Source organism: Macaca fascicularis, chromosome 11, assembly GCF_037993035.2.
Source record: "Macaca fascicularis isolate 582-1 chromosome 11, T2T-MFA8v1.1".
In the NCBI taxonomy this organism is placed as follows: Eukaryota; Metazoa; Chordata; class Mammalia; order Primates; family Cercopithecidae; genus Macaca; species Macaca fascicularis.
In genome coordinates, this window is record NC_088385.1 from 72,748,389 (window position 1) to 72,772,025 (window position 23,637).

At 39.3% G+C, this 23,637-nt stretch overlaps 1 protein-coding gene across 2 annotated transcripts in view; it reads left to right on the forward strand.

Moving 5' to 3' along the window:
• The window catches only part of HMGA2 (high mobility group AT-hook 2), a 139,631-nt gene extending 122,844 nt beyond the window's left edge, over positions 1-16,787 (forward strand). For both annotated transcript variants that reach the window (XM_015431160.3, XM_074005917.1), the window contains exons 4-5: positions 1,941-1,973; positions 13,810-16,787. In XM_015431160.3, coding sequence (XP_015286646.1) covers positions 1,941-1,973; positions 13,810-13,857 — 81 coding nt within the window. In that variant the 3' untranslated portion in view covers positions 13,858-16,787. The remainder of the gene's footprint in view (positions 1-1,940; positions 1,974-13,809) is intronic.
• The last annotated feature ends 6,850 nt before the right edge of the window (positions 16,788-23,637 follow it).

The window sequence follows — 23,637 nt, forward strand, 5'->3', positions numbered from 1 at the left end:
GGCGCAAGAACGCATGTCACTATCCACATCAGAGTACCTCAGGTGTACTCACAAATCTCAGTGATGTGTAGATAGAATCATGCATGCCTGTATTCAGACATGAGAGTGAGGACTGGAAGTAAATAATCCATCGAAAAGCTCAGGCTTCAAATCCACCTTTTATAACGCCAAAGTAATAACAAGTACTTTCTAATACTCTATTGGAAAGTTAGGCAGGCAGAAAAACATTCCCTCGGATGTTTCACTCAAAAGAGAGAGTTTTGCTCTACATATACAATAGATATAGATATAACACAATATTCTTCCTAGGATACCATCAAGAAACTGAACAAACTCACAGAATGGGAGAAAATATTTGCAAATCATAAGAGACTTGGATGTAAAACATTAAAAGAACTCTTACAACTTCGTTATGAAGAGATAGCAATTTTTTTTTAAATGGGCAAGGGATTTAAATAAACATTTCTCCCCAGGAGACATATAAATGGCCAATAAGCACATGAAAAAATGCTCAACATCATTAGTTGTGAGAGAAATTCAAATCAAAACAGCAATGATGTTTAACTTCACACCCATTTGGATGTCTATAAGCAAAAAGACAGGCAATAACAAGCATTGGCATGTATACAGAGCAATTGGAACTCCAGATTCATTGCTGGTGAGACTGTAAAATGGTGCAGCTGCTTTGGAAAGGTGTCTGGCAGCTCCTCAAAAAGTGAAACAAAGAATTACAGTATGACGCAGTGATTCCACTCCCAGGTATATACCCAAGAATGAAAACATGTTCGCACGAAAATGTGTATATAAATGTTCATAGTAGCATTGTTTATAATAGCCAAAAGGTGGAAACACCCCACATGTCCACCAGCTAATGAATGGATAGGTAAAATGTGGTATATCCATACAAGGGAATATTATTTAGCATAAAAAGGAATGAACTGCTGATGCTACCACATGAATGACCTAGAAAACCCTAGGCCAGTGAAAGAAGTCACACACAAAATACTCTACATATATTGTATGATTCCACTTACGTGAAATGTCAAGATAGGTAAATTCGTAGAGACAGAAAGTAGATTCATGGTCACTTAGGCGTGGGAGGTGGCTAGGGACGTGGAGGTTAGGGAAGAGTAACCGCTAATGGGTACAATATTTCTTTTAGAGGCGATGAAAGTGTTCTAAATCAGATTGTGGTGATGGTTGCACAGCCCTCTGAATATACTAAAATATACTTTAAATGAGTGAATTGTGTGGTATCTAAATTATGTCTCAATGAAGGTGTTTTTAAAAAATGAAATATTAACAAATTAGGTACCTTCACTCCTCAGTTTTGTGACATATAGGCTAAAAACAAAGTGAATCAAACAGTTAAGTTTCTTTCAAGCTACTTGGCGTCTATGCCAGACTTTAATTGGGAATTACTTTCACTGAGATAACCTATGTTGTGTTTCCTTAATATAGAGAGATCAGGAATAAACCATTTTCTTTTCTTTTCTTTTCTTTTGAGATAGGGTGTTGCTCTGTCACCCAGGCTGGAGTGCAGTGGCATGATCACAGCTCACTGCAGCCTTGACCTTTCTTGGCTCACATGATCATTCCATTTAGGCCTCTGAGTAGCTGGGACTACAGTTGCATGCCACCACACACTGTTAATTTTTGTACTGCTTGTAGAGACAGGGTGTCACCATGTTGCCCAACCTGGTCTAGAACTCCTGGGTTCAAGCCATCCATCCACCTCTGCCTCCCAAAGTGCTGGGATTATAAGCGTGAGCCACCACGCCTGGCCATGTATAAACACTTTTAACTTTGGATATACCAGTTGAACTTTATACTTTCCTGTTTTCTTTGAAGACAAGTATCTATATTTAAAATATGTGCACCTAATTTTTTCCATAATGTATATTTTCTTTTAAAATATATCTTTTTCTTTTCCTCCTTAGCCACAACAAGTTGTTCAGAAGAAGCCTGCTCAGGTAAGACATAGTCATTAATTATATTCTCCCCATTAATATAAAAAGTGAAATATGTTCTGAAAAATGTCCCCAAACTAAACCTTATTTCGCATTTTCTTCATTTTGATTATCGTCTTGCAGTGTTCTTGAAAATGTGTTGTAGACTTCAAAGTCAGGAATATATAGTTGACAATCGTACCATTAAAAACCCCCCAAAATGTAAGGTCTTAAGTGTACAAAGCAAATATAAATTATTTTAAAAATAAAACTATTTTATTTCATTGCCTCATATGTAAAACAAATATTTAATCTTACTCTATCTTTTACCAATTCTTAAACATCAAATTTTGCCCTTTCCAACTGACTGTCTATGTTCTGTTGACTTGACACCAGACTTCTATTTAATGATTCATGACTGGAAACATATTTCTTCATTGAACCATTTCATAATATTTGATGATCCCAAAACACTCCAAAGAATGCTGGAATACTTGAAAATTAAGTTATACTAACTTGCAGACTGATGCATTCTTAGATCTTATTTAAATAACTGAATCCCAGTCTCTGAAGTTTTTGGCAACATCAAAATTGGGAAATAGCTCTACGTCTCTTGCCCCATATTCCTGGAGCACCTTGTCCTCACTATAATCTATACATAGAAACATTAAAAAAAACATGTTTATTGAGGAAGCATATCTTGAAGAAAACAAAACTGAAGTATAAATTAACCATGATCGCTAATAATGTGAGCCATTATTAAAGTATAAGAATGTCCTGCTGTTCTCTTCCCTTCTGGATGTACATAGTTATTGGAGATCTAGGTGGTATGCTGAACCTGCTAAAATAAGTTATTAAGCAGTGTCATGAGCTATCAAATTAAGTAGAACTCTTTCGTGTAATTTTAAGTATCCATGAAATCTTTTTCCCTAGGGGTCTTTACAAATCTACCTTGCATCCTGTTTTCTTAGGTCAATGTTGCCTTGCCTGGGAAGGACCACCCGGGCAATCTTATATATCTACTATTCTCTAAAAATGCCACTTAGAAGAGAACTGAAACTTCCAAACACATGAAAGGATCCAGGGAAAGTGTCTTCAAACAATTACACATGAGCTTTAAGTGGAATAAAAACAGAGTTACCACGAAAAAAGTCATTCTCATTGCTGCTCCCATACATAAAAGCTAAGAGTGGGAGAGGGGTGCTAAAAATATATATATTTTTATATATATACACATATATATATAAACAAAAACTTGACATTTTAAGTAGGAGAACCCAAATATATCTAGCCTCTCATCCTTTATCTGTACAAAAATCAAGAGAAAATAAATTGATATCTGTGCATTTGAGTCAAAGGATGAGGCAGAGTTCACATTTGCATCACAGGCTGTGAACTACAGATTAATCACCTTATGTGATTTGTTAATATTGATTCAGTCCCTGTGTTTAGTGTCATAGGGAAGATGAGTCAAACAAAGAAAAACAGTCACTGCACCTGAGAAATGTATTTATATGTATATGCCTGTGTCCTATCCAGTGGTATGCTGGAACCAGCCCTTATGAGCAAATAGTGAACATCTCTTCTGAATTCTGTGCAGTGATGTCGAGTAGGTAGCTTGAAATCCACTATGGTGGGAGTATTTACACCATGGAAAATGACAAATACTAAAATTCAGGACTTCTTTTTTTTTTTTTCCTGAAGAGCAAGTTGTTAAACATTTCCTCCCCAGCACGGCCCCACCCTTCAGCGATTCTGCTTATTTGATCTGGAGATCCATCAGTATTTTTTATGAACTCCCTAAGTGAGTATAATGTGCAACCAGAGATGAAGACACTCCATGAAAACACATGGGAAGATGTTTGAACATTTGTTGAGCAAATGACCACAGAATGTCAATGTGCATGGGACACACGGGGGATACGGATGAATGAGTGGAATGCCTCAGGTTATCAAGGGGATGATACCCCAAAGACTGGAATTTTCTTGTTTTGTTTGATTTTGTTGTTGTTGAGTTGCAGAAGGGAAAACTGAAACATAAATTAAGGGAAAGAAATTACAGATAAGATGAATGGCATATACAAAGGTAGAGAGGCAAGAACAAATACATCACAGGTGGAGATTATTAATGTGGCTAGAACTGATTGCAAGTTGGGCATTAATACACCAAGAAATAATATAAGTGAAATCACAGTTTTTCCCAAGAGAATCCAGAATCTCAAAGAATCCATAGTGGATTGAGTTGATCTTCAAGGATGAATATGACTACCTTACAGACCCTGTTCCAGATTTGCCCCATATAGGAGAGTTCAGACTCAGAACTATAAAAAAGAACATGAGCTCATTGGGCTACCTAATTTATATTGTCTGATGACACAGTAATGAATTATGTAAACATGAAAACTATGTGAAAGTTCGTGGACGATAATGTAAATTTTACACTACATTCAAAAGCATATCTTCCTTTTCCATCTGTTTCTTTCAAAATACCCTCCCAGATGGCTTTCCCATGTGGCAATCTGGATTAACTCAGCCTCATATCCTTCCTTCAACAGCACTTTGAGGGGTTACATTCAGAATCACTTTTGAGATAAAAATTTTAGCACAGCTAAATATTTGATATCTAAAGAAAAGGGCTCAGAAGTGTGTAAAGAGACCTAGGTTTTTCTTTCTGACCCCATCACTAGGCTAATTAATTTCTCTTTGCTCTATTTATCCGTCTAGGAAATGGAATAATAATGCCTTTTCCCTTCCTCCCAAGAACATTACAAGAGATTCATAATTATATAAATTCCAGGTAGCATTATTACGTTCTGACTTATTTTTGACTGTTTTTCGTTTCCAGAGATTTATAGTCTCAAAAATTCTAGAATCCTGATTTATTCCAAAGTACTTCCTCTTTGACGTCAAGTGTTTTCCTTGCATGTTTTTTAAAGCAGGATTTTTTAGCTGGAGGAAATTTTCTAGTAATTGCTCCATCCTATCATTAGGGCTAAAGCATTCAGAGTCATCTTCCTAGTATTTCTGTCACATGTATACAGAATTACAAAGGCTCTGTGGTAAAGTATCCTTATACCGCCCAATGCTGAAGTCTCCTCAGATCTTCAATAATGGCCCTTCTTGAACCTGGGGTACAAAGCAGCAGAGTTTATTCTGAGGAGACGAATTCAGAATTATGACAAATCTCAGCACCTACATATGCACTTGTGTTTGTGCGTACAAGTACATGCATCTAGAGAGAAATAAAAAGTGAAGGACCACCCTGTTGCAGGGGTTCGTGTTTGGGAAATCCACCAGGTGTCATCAGCTGCAAACATCAACTGTGTCCCATAATCCTAATGGGAGAGTTAATAGCCTCTTTAAAATCTAAAGGGGAAAATCTGTAATATGCACGTTAACTTTTTTCTAAAATTCCAAAACCAATGAAAACGGCTTACAAAATAGCTCTACTATATTTCCACTTCAAGTGATAAACAATAAATTGAAATTAGCTAATTGGAAATAAATAGAAATGAGGCTGGGTGCGGTGTCATGCCTGTAATCCCAACACTTAGGGATGTCAGGAGTTCGAGACCAGCCTGGCCAACATGGAGAAGCCCCATCTCTACTAAATACACAAAAATTAGCCAGGCATGGCGGCAGGCACCTATAATTCCAGCTACTTGGGAGGCTGAGGCAGGAGAATCGCTTGAACCTGGTTGGCGGGGGAGGGTTGCCGTGAGCAGAGATGGTGCCACTGCACTCCAGCCTGGGTGACAGCAAGACTCCATCTCAAAAGAAAGAAATAGAAATCAGCTCATTTTTTAGCAATTTGAGCAGTTGAATTCTCAGTCATATGAATTACATTCTTAACCCTAGTAGGAAATGGTGGTAAGTTTTTCTTTTTCTTTTTTTAAAAAAAGAAACACCATAAAAGTACCAGATTATTATTATTATTATTATTATTATTATTAGAGGGTGCTTTGTTACTCAGGTTTTTACTTTGATGAAAATAAGTCTCTTTCCATCTGAGATGTCTAAAAATGTTTCTCTAGTTTATCAGGTATTTGATCGTTTATTGCTATTTCCCTTTTAAGGCTTTCACCTGAGACTTGAAGGGACTCCCTAAATGTAATTCAGACATTTTTCTCTCACCTTTCTTCTACCCAAAGGGAAAACATGTTTTTAAAATCCAAAAGTTCTCAACCCTTTCAATCTACTTTCCCCATTGTTGTACAGCCCTGGCAAACAATGCCTCTGGCAATTAGGACAGGTACAAACCTGCTCCTTTTCAATTTCCCAGTGAGAGGATTGCAAAGTTTTCAGTTTCTAAAAGACTGGAAACAAAGCTTTCTGTTTCAAAAAAGAGTTTTTACTTGCGAGTAACATCTTCTGTGGGTGGTGTGCACCCGGGCAAAGAAATCTCAGTAAGCCTTGATTATCACGGGATTTCTTCCCCCTCAAAATAAAATGTTGAATGTTTTTACAGAGACTTCAAGGGCAGTTTTAAGGATGTTTATATTTCAGACAACCTAAACATTGTTTGGAGCAAAATGAGAGATTTCATTTTGGGACAAGCAAGTTGATGAATTGCAGTCAGCATCTTGTTCTCAAAGAAGGCATTTTTACTGGGGGCTTTTAGTCTAGACATACAAAGAGGGAAGGAGGAAAGGGGAAAGCATTCTCACTCTAACACTCATCTTTTACATGGTACCTTGGCCAGTGCAGTAAATAGTTCATAATAAATCAGACTTACAAATACTCACTCGTCTACTCACTCAAGGAACATAATGATTTATACTGCCTAAGTCATAAAGATTACTGATGTATTTATTTTTTTACTTATGCACTTTCAAGCTGGTAAAACATCTTGTGGGCCAGTAAATGTTTAGTACCAATTGGCAAAACATGAAGAATCATATCAAAGGCTGCCCTGAGTTGCACTGTTTTGTTGTATAGGAAATACTTTTTGACTTAACCGCTGACCTCTGACATCACACAGGTCAAGGGAAAAGGAGAGAGCAAAGTAGAAACCAAGGTTTAACCCTTAATAAAGTAGCTCAAGGACATAGCAGCACAGGGAAATTGGAGGGCAGAGGAAGCGTATCAAAATGATTATTAACTGTAAACAGATGAAGTAATTAGCTTAGCTAACAGTTGTAATACAGGAATATTGGCAGGATGAAGTCAGCGGTTCTTGGCAGGAAATGTTTTATAGAGATGACAACTTCTAACAGAAGTGAAAGAACATCACTCAATTTAGGGCAACTTATAAAACTCCAAAAGGCAAAATTTAGTGTTTCTGGACTTGACACATTTGCCGAGAGTTTTTTTTTTTTTTTTTTTTTTTTTTTTTTTTTTTTTTTTTTTTTTTTTTTAAGTATGACTGTTTCTGTGTGGGGAAGTCTGTGGATTAGGCTCAAAACAAAATGGCAGTGGCTGCCTGCATTTTCCCTTCACATTGCAGAATTTTCCTCTACATTTTGATGTGTACTGGATAAAAACCAATTATTTACTCAATATATATCTTTCTTCTTACTCTCCAAACTTACTCACCCAAATTAATGTGGAACAAATAGCAATTGGCTTTAAAACCTGGTCTTTCTAAGAAAATCCTTAATCGTTGCATAGAAATATATTGCATTGTCTCAGACACTCACATTCAGGAAATGTTTGCTAGACACTCAAATGTCTACTGAGAAATTATTTGTTAACTTACTGTTATTGATATTTTTATAATCTTACTCAAAAGTCATAACTCAGGATAATGAAAAACATTTGGTGCAATAATGATTAAAATCCACAAATGTTCTGTTCCCTGGCTGCAAATACAACACCTATGCAAAATTTTACACATCTACAAAACAAAAGGAAAAGGTTTTACCTAGTCTATGCCATTAATAAGCACATCTGGAATATAACCCTTAAGCAGTCTTTAATCATAATTTAAAGCTACTTTGCATAAAAATAAGAACATTCCACAACAGTTGTGGAAACACTGAAATAAATTTTCTTCTTCTGGGCTGGACATGATGGCTCATGTCTGTGATCCCAGTACTTTGAGAGGCTGAGGCAGAAGTATCCCTTGAGCCCAGGAGTTTGAGACCAGCCTGAGTAACATAGTGAGACCCCATCTCTATTTAAAAAAAAAAAAAAAAAATCCCTTCTTTTGAATACTTTGTTTATGCAAAAAGCCTTTTGCTGTCTTTAGCTATTTTTTAAAATGCAGTGTTCCTGTGATAAGAATTGAACCTGGCATGGAAAACTGATCAAACCAGTAATCCTCAGAAATCGTGACTCCTGAAACTTATGATTAGTTTATACCTAAAATGATTTCCCTGTTTGAAAAATGTGCCTACCATCTCCAGATTTTTTAAAAATAGCCCTTTATCCCAGGAAGGAGAAATTCATTGTATCCCAGAGACCAGCATTACTTCTGTTGCGATATTTTCAGTAATGGAACTCTATTGAGATTACAGACAAGACAAGCCAGAGAGCATTTTAGGAAGCTAATACTTTTTATTTTACTTTCCTCTGGGGACCCTATTGAATAGTTTTTTTCTTTCTTAAGAACCTATCCTTGAATCATAGGTAAAGAAATAATCACAGAATTAGTAACTGACATTAATAATCACAGCTTCACACTATAGTCTTACTGGATTTTTACTCTTTTTCAAGGTTTCCCCAAATGGTTGTCACATTTCTCACACAATCCTGCAGTGTAGATAGACATGTATAGTCATTACTGGTCTGACACAGTGGGACTGAGACCTGCTAGTGCAGTGGTTGGCATCTATGATTAGTGAGGTCCAAGCTCAACCTTCTTTACATTAAACATGCCCTAGCAAGACCTTCAAACCAACTTTATTAAGCTGATGCTAACACACACAAAGTAGTCCTAACAATTCTATGTTATATATACGTAATGCAAAAATAAAGACAAGATCAGGTACAAATGCTGTCAATATCTCAACTTCTTGTCTCCTTTTGAAAAACGTAATTCCTGCCTAGCATTTCCACCAGAATCCCTTGCTCTTGCCAGATTATATGGTTTATATGTGTTCCATTTAACATGTTTTTTAAAAATTTGCTGTAGAGTTTTCCTAGTTGGAGGAAATAATCACTTTCCATTAAGTTAAACAGTCTTGATACATTTTAAACGAAAATATCTGACAGAGAATAGAAAAACTCAGCTTTGTGGTCTTGTCAGTCACTTAGCTACAGATGGAACTTGAAAAACTAGTTCCTGGTCATTGCTGCTGAGGAGAGCCCTTTATTTCTGCTGTAACAGGACTGACTCAAGATACTCATGAACGTGGAAAACTCCTAAGTGTGTCGTTCTGAGTTCCTGAGAAATTGAACCTACACAGATAACAAGAAAAAGAATGCCACTTAGCCATAACTACCCTTTCTAGATTACCAAGTATTTGTAGGTTTATTGGCAAGATAGCTTAAATTACACATGTATTTCTGGCCTGCAACATCATGTAATAGAAGAGTTGCAGAATTATTTGCAGTTAAGAAAAAAAAAAGATAAGGACTTATTAAAGCTGACATGGACTTCTGTGATTTTTGCACTCCTTACCACACACAAAGGAGGGCATCGTGGTAACACCACCTCTGAGTTTGTATTTCCCGGTTCCATTTAGAATCCACTGGCCTCTTCTACTACAGACCTGCTGTTTAGTCTGCATCTGAAAATTAAACCCAGAGCTTCAGCTCTTAGCATTAAATACTGAACTTTCTTCCAGCACACACCCTCATCCATGCCTGTATGGTAAGTCTTATTAAACTCAAGACATTTTAAAATTCCATCAGCCTTAGGAGTTAAGTTTGGATATTGGGCTGTCTTCCTCCTCCTTTTTAATCAATTAGCAGAAGTGTACCCAAAGGTGTATATATCACATGCATCATATTGAACCAAATTAAGAGAACAGTGATACGTGCAAACTATATTTCTGGGTTTTAGTGGAGTTTTTTTCAAGCTTAGCTAAAACAATGAAAGAGTTACATTTACCAAATTCCTTTTTTCGTGAACAAAAGAAAAACTATAAGGCAAAGTAAGTGCACTTTTCCAGTAGTTATAATAAAAATATAGTTTTCCAACTCTGCCCATCCCTTGCCCCGCTCATCAATTTTCTGCCAAGAAAGCTCACATGTTTCAGCCCGGTACCACGCAACCTCACTTGTCTTTGTAAAGTAGCTGCATGATGGCTGGGAGCTGTTCGGTGTTTAGAGGCCTTAGTGGCTGGTGCTCATAAAAATGTCACTGTGCACTTGCACTTTGAAAAGTCCTTTCATATGAACATTCCTGAAGCCCCTTGACCAAAGAGCGGCTGTTTAGCCTTCCCACCCTGCCACTAGACCCTAATGAGATGTGTGCAACTCTTGGCTACAGTTTTCTTCTTATTATTACTTCAAGGCTTCTCTTGGGAGCTACACAAGCTCAAAGGTCCTTTGACCATTAGGTGACAAATGTGACACAATTTTTTTAAAACATGTCAAGGTACAAGCTATTGTCTATAACACACAGCCTTTTTTTTTTTTTTTTTTTTTTTTTTTTTTTTTTTTTTGAGGTCGTCCAGGCTGGAGTGCAGTGGCACCATCTCTGCTCACTGCAAGCTCCGCTTCCCAGGTTCACGCCCTTCTCCTGCCTCAGCCTCCCAAGTAGCTGGGACTACAGGTGCCCGCCACTACACCTGGCTAATTTTTTTGTATTTTTAGTAGAGATGGGGTTTCACTGTGTTAGCCAGGATGGTCTTGATCTCCTGACCTTGTGATCCGCCCACTTCGGCCTCCCAGAGTGCTGGGATTACAGGTGTGAGCCACCGCGCCTAGCCCCAGCCATGTCTTTTAAGTTACTAAAGGTGATTGAAGCTCAGGGGTCCCTACCAACTCCTCAGTTACAGAAACAGGACTCTTTGGGGATGTCAGAGCCAGCTGCTTATTCTCCATGTCACCTGTTTCTGTTCTCTCTTTGCACCACAGAAGCACCCTGTGTTAACTCTGGCCAGACCATGACACTTAGGGGAGCTAAGAATGGGTTTTCCAACCTCATTCCTGACAGGGAAGGTTTTTCTTCTCTTCATTGAATGCACACTTGTGGTACAGAATCCACACATGTAGCCAAAGACCAAGTCACTGGGAAGGTGAGAGCTGAGGTTTGCAGAAGCGGGAAGAGCCACCTGCCCCGCCACATCACCCCTTTGGGAACCATTCCTTCCTTTGAAGGGTGGCCAGCCAGGGCTATGCCAAGAAGAGAGAGCTCTCCACTAACTAGACATTTGAGAAAACCATCATTCTGAGCATGTGAGAGCCACATTGCCTGCAAACCTTTAACAGAGTGAGACTCCCACCCTCTGACATCCTAGTCATGTTCCCAGTACTAACTGATAGTCACTAGTAGAAGAATTCCAAGGTCAGCAGAAAGATGCATTAATAAAACAACTATCCACATTGTGTTAAGAACAGTTAAGGAAACATTATGATCTACCACCATTTTCATTTGAATTGTGTCTAAGGGGTTGGAAGTCAGGAGTTTCAGGAGCTCACCTCAAGCAAAATTTCTGGGAATGTTTTGAAAAGCTGATCACATTCCATCTAGTACAAGGTCTTTGTTAAGTTCACGGCCTGAAAATTCTGTTTCCTTTCGGATTTGAAAGTACCTTGGTTTCCGGATAGTATAGAAAAATCAAACGGTTAGAAATGGAATAATTACAGCTCAATCCAGGAGGTTTGCCAGCTTGACTGTGCTCTATTAATTTGTTAACTGTAAGAAGGAATAAAATATACCTGCTGGCTTTTATGCCATGGTCTGTTTCAGAGTAATGACCTAAGTCCACACCTCATGTCATAATGGGAAGTGAGTCATCTGGGGACAGACGAGGTGTGTATCTGCCTAACGGTTCAGTGACTTTCTGGAATTTAAATATTAAATGAAAGGACAGGGTCACAGGGCAGCTGATCTTTGGCTCGCCTCTCTTTCGTCTGCCCATGGCTTTGATCATGCTACATCCTCCTTTGTGGCCAGGGCTCCACAGAGAATCTCAGGGTCATGGCCTGTTGCCTAGTCAAGAGGTATAAACCTGCTGCTTATATATGTGAAGCCCACAGTTTGGGGGTTGGGAGTTAAAGGGGAGGTAGCCTCATACGTTCCACTTTTCCCACAAAACCCAAAGCAGACTAAACAAAACCGGTGTGAAATCTCATGACTTGATGCTGCCATGGTTATATTTTTCAAGCTGTAATCCATTCATTTGTATGTGTGTTTATTCCCAGGATTTACAGCTCTCTCAGTCTTCAGGGGGAAGGAGAATATTTGAAACCTTTTGCAAAGGGTTTGAAGTATGCAGTGGCCTGTGATTAAAGCCCAGGATAGAGAGAGTGTGTGTGTGCGTGTGTGTGTATGTGCATTCATGTGAGTGGGTGAGTGCCCGTTCATGTGGGGTTTTTTCTCCCATTTGCTGCTTTTACGCAAAAGCGTCACACATGGTAGCATTTAGGAGCCCCTTCACAGCTGAAGTGTTTCAAACACTAATGAATGGAAGTTTGGTCATATAATGCAGACAAGCTTTAAGGCATGCTTTACTGAATGGTGTACTGTGGTGACCTGGGAAAGGAAGAGAGGTATAAATTGTGTCGGTTAGCCACCCAGACAAAATGAAGCCATGTGGAAAATCAAATCTATTAAAGTATGAAGACTGTTATAAGCTGTTTTAAGCTGGCCATTCTTAAAGGGGCTCGGTCTGCTGCAGGAGTAAATGTTTACCTCTTCTCCCAGATCTTTTTCACATGCCGTCTTATGAGACAATGTGCAGCATTTGATAAAAATCATCCTCTCACTAACGACGCTTTTATCGGAAATGTTTATTGTCTCCGCTTTACCACCCATGTCCTGAAAGGTACTGCACATTTGTTAAATAAGCAAAAGGAAAGAGAACTTTGCGGCTCAAGCCGGCTTGCAGAAACCCCAACAAATTCCAGAGCCATAAGGAATCAAAAAAAAGGAAAAAGGAAGGAGGAGTTAGATTTATATGAAGAGGGGGCCTTGCAAAAACATATATATTAGATTTTCTCTGCTTGGCTAGCCCACCATCAAATGTTTGGTCCATGCGGATTAGTATTGAGATTGAGCAGTTACGCTGAACTTGGGTCACTGTCTCAAAATGTGCTTTAATAAATACAAGGGGGAGGAAATGGATTTGGGAAGGCTCGTTGTCCGATCTGCCCCTGCTCTCACACTGCCTCTGCACAGTGGTGTAGCGGTCACACGCTGGTGTTGGCACCAAAACCGACCCGACCCAAATCCTGGTCCCACACACCCTGTAATTTGGGGCACATTCCTTGTCTGTGCCTTGGTTTTCTCATCTGTAAAATAGGAATATTAACAGAAGGTGCCTAAGCATCTGGTAAGCACTCTAAAAATACCAGCTATTATTACCAGTATCGGGAGGGTGGGTTCGTTTATGCCTTAAGAACTGATCCCCCTAACTCTATTTTCCTTGTGTGCCGGTGTTTAAAACTGATGAATGGCATGCTGTCGGGAAAAATTTATTCCATTCCTATTTTTTTTCTAATTGGTGAGTAACCGTGCATTGCCCTGACCGTCTCTGGACAGCAAACAATTGAATTTGCTGACCAGTCGCCATGATGTCAAGCCTTAAGTCAACAGTGGCTAATGACCACTCTGGGAAAAAACAACACCTTGATTCCTCAATTACGGTTTAAGAAGCCCTGGCAATGAGGGCTCGCCAGTCATCGTCATCCTCTTTTGAGGCAAGCATAATGTGCTGTGGAAACAGGTTACCTCTGCACTGTTGGCAAGAGCAGCCCACACAGTATAACGATTGAGCGTCATGGCTGTGCCCTTTGTGTGTTCCAGGAGGAAACTGAAGAGACATCCTCACAAGAGTCTGCCGAAGAGGACTAGGGGGCGCCAACGTTCGATTTCTACCTCAGCAGCAGTTGGATCTTTTGAAGGGAGAAGACACTGCAGTGACCACTTATTCTGTATTGCCATGGTCTTTCCACTTTCATCTGGGGTGGGGTGGGGTGGGGCGGGGGAGGGTGGGGGTGGGGTGGGGAGAAATCACATAACCTTAAAAAGGACTATATTAATCACCTTCTTTGTAATCCCTTCACAGTCCCAGGTTTAGTGAAAAACTGCTGTAAACACAGGGGACACAGCTTAACAATGCAACTTTTAATTACTGTTTTCTTTTTTCTTAACCTACTAATAGTTTGTTGATCTGATAAGCAAGAGTGGGCGGGTGAGAAAAACTGAATTGGGTTTAGTCAATCACTGCACTGCATGCAAACAAGAAACGTGTCACACTTGTGATGTCGGGCATTCATATAGGAAGAACGCGGTGTGTAACACTGTGTACGCCTCAAATACCACCCCAACCCACTCCCTGTAGTGAATCCTCTGTTTAGAACACCAAAGATAAGGACTAGATACTACTTTCTCTTTTTCGTATAATCTTGTAGACACTTACTTGATGATTTTTAACTTTTTATTTCTAAATGAGACGAAATGCTGATGTATCCTTTCATTCAGCTTACAAACCAGAAAAGGTTATGTTCATTTTTCAAAAAGGGAAGTAAGCAAACGAATATTGCCAACTTTTCTATTTATGGATATCACACATATCAGCAGGAGTAATAAATTTACTCACAGCACTTGTTTTCAGGACACTTCATTTTTAGGAAATCTACTTCCTACAGAGCCAAATGCCATTCAGCAATCAATAACACTTGTCAGCCTCAGAGCATTTAAGGAACCTAGACAAGTAAAATTATCCTCTTTGTAATTTAATGAAAAGGTACAACAGAATAATGCATGATTAACTCACCTAATTGTGAGGTGAGAGGAGCGAAATCTAAATTTCTTTTACTATAATTATACGTCAATTTAAAAAGCAAAAAAAAAAAAAAAGGGGGCAGTCTGTCTCTCTCTGTCTCTCTCCCTCTTCCTCTCCCTCTCTTTTCATTGTGTATCAGTTTCCATGAAAGACCTAAATACCACTTACCTCAAATTAAGCATATGTGTTACTTCAAGTAATACGTTTTGACATAAGATGGTTGACCGAGGTGCTTTTCTTCGGCTTGAGTTCACCATCTCTTCATTCAAACTGCACTTTTAGCCAGAGATGCAATATATCCCCACTACTCAATACTACCTCTGAATGTTACAATGAATTTACAGTCTAGTACTTATTACATGCTGCTATACACAAGCAATGCAAGAAAAAAAACTTACTGGGTAGGTGATTCTAATCATCTGCAGTTCTTTTTGTACACTTAATTACAGTTAAAGAAGCAATCTCCTTACTGTGTTTCAGCATGACTATGTATTTTTCTATGTTTTTTTAATTAAAAATTTTTACAAATACTTGTTTCAGCTTCTCTGCTAGATTTCTACATTAACTTGAAAATGTTTTAACCAAGTCGCTCCTAGGTTCTTAAGGATAATTTTCCTCAATCACACTACACATCACACAAGATTTGACTGTAATGTTTAAATATTACCCTCCAAGTCTGTACCTCAAATGAATTGTTTAAGGAAATGGACTAATTGACTTGCAAAGACCTACCTCCAGACTTCAAAAGAAATTAACTTGTTACTTGCAGCATTCATTTGTTTTTTCAATGTTTGAAATAGTTCAAACTGCAGCTATCCCTAGTCAAAACTATTTTTATAAAAGACGTTTGATAGAAAGGAACACATTTTTACATATTTTTGCAAAATAAGTAAATAATAAATAAAATAAAAGCCAACCTTCAAAGAAACTTGAAGCTTTGTAGGTGAGATGCAACAAGCCCTGCTTTTGCATAATGCAATCAAAAATATGTGTTTTTAAGATTAGTTGAATATAAGAAAATGCTTGACAGATATTTTCATGTATTTTACACAAATGTGATTTTTGTAATATGTCTCAACCAGATTTATTTTAAACGCTTCTTGTGTAGAGTTTTTATGCCTTTCTCTCCTAGTGAGTGTGCTGACTTTTTAACATGGTATTATCAACTGGGCCAGGAGGTAGTTTCTCATGACGGCTTTTGTCAGTATGGCTTTTAGTACTGAAGCCAAATGAAACTCAAAACCATCTCTCTTCCAGCCGCTTCAGGGAGGTAGTTTCAAAAGCCACATACCTCTCTGAGACTGGCAGATCGCTCACTGTTGTGAATCACCAAAGGAGCTATGGAGAGAATTAAAACTCAACATTACTGTTAACTGTGCATTAAATAAGCAAATAAACAGTGGCTCATAAAAATAAAAGTCGCATTCCATATCTTTGGATGGGCCTTTTAGAAACCTCATTGGCCAGCTCATAAAATTGAAGCAATTGCTCGTGTTGGCCAAACATGGTACACTGAGTGATTTCCATCTCTGGTGAAGTTACACTTTTATTTCCCGTACGTTGTACAATCAAAACACACTACTACCTCTTAAGTCCCAGTATACCTCATTTTTCATACTGAAAAAAAAAAAAAAAAAGCTTGTGGCCAATGGAACAGTAAGAACATCATAAAATTTTTATATATATAGTTTATTTTTGTGGGAGATAAATTTTATAGGACTGTTCTTTGCTGTTGTTGGTCACAGCTAAATAAGACTGGACATTTAACTTTTCTACCATTTCTGCAAGTTAGGTATGTTTGCAGGAGAAAAGTATCAAGACGTTTAACTGCAGTTGACTTTCTCCCTGTTCCTTTGAGTGTCTTCTAACTTTATTCCTTGTTCTTCATGTAGAATTGCTGTCTATGATTGTACTTTGAATCGCTTGCTTGTTGAAAATATTTCTCTAGTGGATTATCACTGTCTGTTCTGCACAATAAACATAACAGCCTCTGTGATCCCCATGTGTTTTGATTCCTGCTCTTTGTTACAGTTCCATTAAATGAGTAATAAAGTTTGGTCAAAACAGATCAAGGAGGGAGACACTCACAAGTCATTTTGTTGCACCCCTTGCACACACCTTGGTACACACATACATAAAGTGTGTTTTACATATCATACTCCTTCAATCAACTGCCCTGAGCTCACCTTTCAGATTCTGACATTTAATTCTACAGAGACAATCTTAGAAGAAACATGAAGAATAAGCTGTAGTTCCAAACTATAGAATTTTTACTTCAGGCTAGCATCTACAAAGTTTGTAAGGGAAGTAACTAATGCAACAGTTGTCTTTGAAGTAACATTGAAGAGAGATCTAGAAGTTTGATCAAAAGAATAAGAAATGAAAGCCACGAAGTGTCTCCTAGATAGGAGCCTTTTAACTCTAAAAAGTACTAGCAAAGTCAGAATGATTCTACCAAGTTCAAGGTCAACTTGACACTTAGGTTGCTAATTATGAATATATCCAGGATTTTTAAAAAGCTAAAACTTCTGGTTTGTACTATCACCATTGTTACTCAAATTTTCTTCATTTAGCTTCTTAAGAGAAATTTGTTTCTAGAAAGCGTTTGCCAATTTTAAGACATCTGCTGTCAGGAAATTTGTTAAATGTATTACTTCATTCCTGAATTCATTCACTTATTCTCACAGTCAGTATTCTGTGAGTACCTTACTGAGTTATCCTGAAAAGTGGTTGCATCCCGAAACCCCTGCCAATACCAAGGACAAATCACAGGCCCTCTCACAGAAAGCCTTTATGGTCACCATCAGAGAGGGAGAATGGGTTTCAGCCAATGTAGCATTTCATATGGGAGCATGGGGAGGGTATGTATCTTTTAATGGGCTGAGGATGCTCAACTCTTTAGTGAATTCAGGAATAGTAAGTGGTGTACTCTAGGCAGAAATAAAAACAGAATTTAGGAATGAATACCCTCCAGCCAGGGGGCATATGATGCAAACTCCAGCTGTAACAAAACTTCAGAGAAGTGAAACATAAGGAGCCCAAGACCAGCACCGTGGCGCACTCTATAAGTTTCAGCTACTCAGAAGGCTAAAGCAGGAGGATCACTTGAGTCTAGGAGTTGGAGGTTGCAGTACACTATGATCACACCTCTGAATAGCCACTGCACTTCAGTCTGAGCAACACAGCAAAACTCAATCTCTCAAGTTTAAAAAAAAAAAAAAAAAAAGCCCAAGAGCAGAGAGAAGACGGCAGATTTGATGCTCTTCTTTTCAAGTTAGTTTTATTTCTGTGAGATGACTTTTTATTGAGCAAGACTAATTTCTAGAGTTAGGTAAGGTCATTCTTGAGAAATTACTCTTCATATCTAGGAATTCTGGCCTAAAAGTGGAAGAAAAATTGAAAAAATCAAAATTATTTTTGAAATACATAATTCAGATAGATAACAACCCGGGGGTCAAAAGGCAACAACAGGGGTCTACACCCCTAATCCGAGTTCGGCCATCTGTAAGACTTGGCAATCCGGTTTCTTCTGAAGTAGGAGGGGAATGGCTGCAGATATGACCCTCTCTCCTCCATCCTCAGCCTATGTATTTGGGACTCCACCTAAGCTGAGCCAGTCATGCCTTGGTTCCTCTGTCATACCAAGACCCAGTTACGGCCCATGGGAAAATGCCTCATGTCAGTGAGCAATACTCCACTTTGTAACTAGTTTGTAGTAGTTAGGCTCTTGTTTTTGCTTTTGAGCCTGAATCAACACCTTGATGATCTGCCTCCACTCCATGAGTAAGTCTATCTCAGCCTTCCCAGGGCCCTAAATTCTTCCCCTGTACTGCCACCAACCCTAAGATTGATCCCTTGTGACCTGTTAGTCCCATCTCCCTTCTATTCAATTACCTATTTTCTCACTTTTGGGTTTTGCTTGTCCTGTGGCTTCCTTAGTCCTAGTTTAAGCATACATTCTTGAGGATGTGAAATAGCAACATTTGAGAATGCTGTGCTGCCAGAACCCAGACTGTGGGGTATCTACCTTGAAAGAAACTTGCTTTGTGAGGAAAATGGTAGACACAGATCTAGCTCTAGTAGTGTGCTGCTGCTGAGAATCTAGAGAGTTCAGAGAAAAGAGGAGACCTTTAACACACTGCCATGTGTGTTTTGAGATCTCCCCAAATCCTGGAGATCTCAAAAGCGTCAATGTCCTCCCAAGTCAGATCACTGACTAATGTCTGCTGTTCCACTGGGCATATTGGTCAGGTTTTAGAGGAATCTAAGGAAGAAGAGCTGCCATCTAAGTAGTAATGCTCCAAGAGATGCAATGAAACAAAGACAAAGTTAATATTAAAATGCAGATAGTTTAGTCTAGCACAGGCTAGCAGCTCCTGCCCTAGAAATGAATGGCTGTGTTAGCCAGGATCCCTTCAGTTGCACTGGACATAAACCCAATACAGAATGACTTAAGCCAAACAAAACAAAACAAAACAAAATGTGTAGTAGCTGATAAACTAGGAAGTCCAGGATGTGGATCTTTAGGTACGGCTTGATCCAGGGACCCAAAGATGCGGCCAGACCTATAGTCTGTATATAACCTATAGTTCAGCTTTTCTCTATCTTGGCTTCATTCTTGGATAGGTTATGTTCTAGCGATGACAGGGTAGCTGCTGTAAGCCCCACACCCACATCATGTCGATCTAGCAAACTCTGAAGAAAGATCCTTATTTTTTTTTCAATATTTCTAACAAAATCTTGGGGTTGAATACTGTTGGGCCAATTTGGATCTCACGCCAATCACTATAAAATCATTCTGGCCAGAAGTGGGTGGGAGTGGGGAGAAAACACTGATTGGTCAGATCAGATGTGGGTCACATGTCTGTCCCCGGAGCCGGTCCATAAAGGCGGACCTCAGTAAGTGAGGGGGAAGGAAGAGAGCAGGCCCAGCCCCACGTGAAACATGAAATCAGAGATGCCCCAAAGACAAACCCAAGCCCACAGCCAGGAGAAGGGAAAATAGATACAGGAGAGAGGAAGGATAGCAGCTGCCTGTTACAATGGCACAGCCAACAACTCTCACTTAACACCCAGAAACTGAGGTGAGATAAATGTGAGCAAGGCTGAAAAATGTCACAGACTTTACCATGAATGTGAGTGGAAATCAAATACCCTGAGAATTGTTGGTCTGGCAGTGGACTTTGCAGGAGGATAAAGACACCTCGTTTAGAGGCACTGAGACTTTACTGTTTCTTACCATGAAACAATTTAGCCTATCTTGATTGGGACAAGTAGTGACAACTCTTTTTGCATCATCAGTTTTTTGCTTACAAACCACCTTCACAAATTTTCTTTCTTTTCACCTTCATTACCATGGTGAGTAATAGAGCAGGTATTATTATTATTATATTTATTCTACAGATGGGTTAACTGAGGCTCAGAGAGCCTAAGTGACTGACTTGGGAAGACAGCTGGTAAATGGCAAAGCCATAATGTAATCTCAGGTTCCACACTCTCCTCTAGGCTGGTGCATACCCACAGAGTATTGCATGCAATTCCTGTTCAGGATGAACCTTCTTTTGGGTGCACATCCCTAACATAGTTAATCCTAGCTTCCCAAGCTTCAGTCAGATTTTCCAAAGTTATATTTTCAAAGGGAGCACTGAAATAGCAGCACACTCAGTCTCCAAGTCTTCAGTACCCTTCAGTTGGAAAGATTCTGTTGCATTGTGGAACACCTAAACCTAGCTATTCATCTCATTTAGCAGTCTAAGAATATATATCAAGAGACTATGAGCTATATCAGGTTTAGGGGATTCTCTAAATTGCAGCAAGTAAGCTGGCCATAAGACTCAGAACATTCTGCAAGACCAGTAACGTTTAAGGCCCCATTCCTCTACCTTTCGTCTAGTCCCCAAATCTATAGGCTTGTCGAAGTTCCCTGTGGCCTCATCTCTGAAATCAGGCATTAGGTGGGCTGATATATGGTAATTATTTATTACAACAGGATACATTTAGCCATAAAACAATTATGTTTAGCCTAATCCCAGCCAACTTAATCACATCATGAAAAATAAAACCTATATTTCAACCAGCTAATGAAAATGTGAAACTTACCTAAATCCGTAAGATACATCATGCTGTCCATCCAACAATTACAGAAGTCATCTTTACAAGACAAAGGTCTTCAAATATCTCTTGAATGTGTCTGCTTTCTCTTCATCACCGTTGCCACTACTACAGTTCAAGCACCACTACATTTTTATGCTCCGTATGCTCTCACCCCACTTCAATTTTTTCTTTACCCACAGCCAGTGTCATCTTTTGAACAACAGAAATCCAATCACAAATTTTATGGTCTTAGTAAAATTCAAAATCTTTCCTATGGCCCAAATGGCCTGGACAGTCTGACTCCTTCTTCCTTTTTGAGCCCAAGCTCTCTCAGTCTTCCTTACTTTGTGCTCACTTGCCTTAGGGTGGCTTGGAATGCACCTTTCTCCTTCCTATAACCTTGAGCACTTTTTCCTAGGCTCTAGTACCCCCTGTTTGGAATTCTTTTCCTCCTCAGCCTCTCTTTCACTCTGGCAAACCTCCTCCTCAGTCTTCAGATCTCAGTTGAAATGTTTCTCCCTCTAGGGTAGCCTCTCTGCCTTCTCACTCCCAACTCTGACATACAATCAGGTCCTCTAGTGCAAGGGTCACCAGACCCCATTACCAAACCATTACCAGTTTTTGGTTTGTAGCCTGTTAAGAACTGGTCTGCACAGCAGGAGGTGAGCGGCAGGCAAGTGAGCATTTCCACCCATGCTTCGCCTTCTGTCAGATCAGCGGTGGCATTAGATTCTCACAGGAGCACAAACCCTATCATGAACTACGCATGCAAGAGATCTAGGCTGTGCGTTCCTTATGAGAATCTAAGATGGAAGAGTTTCATCCAGAAACCATCCTTCACTGCCAACACCCCGATCCATGGAAAAGTTGTCTTCCATGAAACCGGTTGCTAGTGCCGAAAAGGTTGATGACCCTGCCCTGGTGTATATTCTCTCTTTTCATTTGTATAATTTAAGGGATACAAGTGCAATTTTGTCACATGGATATATTGCATAGTGGTGAAGTCTGAACTTTTAGTGTAGCCATCACCTGAATAATGTACATTTTACCCATTAATTTATCATCATCCACTCCCCACCCTTTACAGTCTCCTATGCCTATCATTCCACACTCTATGTTCATGTGTACACTTTGGCTCCCACTTATAAGTGAGAATATGTGGTATTTGACTTCCTGTTTCTGAGTTGTTTCACTTAAAATAATGGCCTCAAGCTCCATTCATGTTACTGCAAAAGACATGATTTCATTCTTTTTTATGTTTGTATATGTACACTGCATTTTCTTTAATCATCTGTTGATAGACACTTCAGTTGATCCCCTGTTTTTGTGATTGTTGAATACTGAATATATTCAAAAATATATTGAATATATTCTCGTGTAACACCCTAGACTTCTCCCTGGTAACAATTACTGCAGTTGTCATTAACCAATTGTGTGATGTGCCCCTGTGGAGCACGAGAGCAAGTCTGTCTTGCCATCTCTGTCTTTCTAGCACCTGGCACAGTGGTGGAACACAGTTGCTCTTCCAAAACTGCTTGAATGAAATGAACCATACAAAGTTTCCTCTGCACTGAGCAGACAGACTTTTTCTAGCATCCTCTCATCTGGCCTTTTCCTAGAGCCCTCCTGTCCTTTAGCACCCTACTAACCTTCTCTCAGAACTTACTTTCCCTCGCCTGTGCAAGGCTCTGCACTCCAAGCCTCTCTCTGTTGCCACCCCATCACTTCCTCAACACAGCCAATGTAATCTCTCCTCTGCCCCATTTGTATGAGTTCAACTTTCTACCAGCATGTTCATCCTGAAGAAGTATCTGCTAAACAAATGAATTGACAATGGATGCTCCATAGACAAACACCTAACGCAGTGTCTCAGATATAGTGTGCCCTGGGAACAGACAGTGGTTGCTCTGAATTACTCGGCATCTATTTTACCTCTGCTAACAGAACTTTTTTTTTCTTCAGGAGATTTCTCTCCTTACTCTCAGCCTATGAGATTCAGCTGGAGCTGACATCCAATCCCTGGTGGCAGAGGAGGGTATGCGACTTAGTTCAGGCCAGTGGATATACTTTGACCCTCTGATTGGTTCAAGCAGAGGCACACAACTCAGGGTAAACCCATGATGTTTAATGTCAGTACTTTTCTGGGACTGGTAGGAAAGTCAGCCCTTCTCACTCTGGTAGACTTGAAGCTGGTAGACTGCATGCCTGTGGCTTCTGAAGGAAGGGTGGTGAGGAGGAAGACATTTGGCCACAGCATTGGATGGGCTTGTTGGACAATGAATCCAGCACAGAGAAAAGCAGAGACAAGATCTGGAGACAGACAAAGTGTTGAGGACATAATTTGAGCCACCGGATTTCTTTGTGCCTGGAGGTTTTCAGTTACATGAGCTAATAAAGTTCCTTCTTTTCTTGAAGTTTGTCGGATTTGGGGTTCTCTCACTTTCACCCAGAAGAATCCTGATGATGCTGTAAACTAAATAATCAATAACTACAGGAATGCAGTGAAAGTCGACAAAAATCACCTTCAGAAGACCCCATTCTAGCCATGGTTCTACAACTCTCAGAGGCTGAGACCTTGGACAAAGCTCTGAGTTCCCATTTCCTTATCTTTAGACTGAGCATCGTGGTTGACCTTTATCTCTTTATCTATAGACTGACCTTTAATATTGTTTCTAGGTTTAAAATTCTTTAATTCTGTGATACTAAGATGTCCACAAAGCTTAAACACAACAGAACTAGTTCATAGAGGTGAG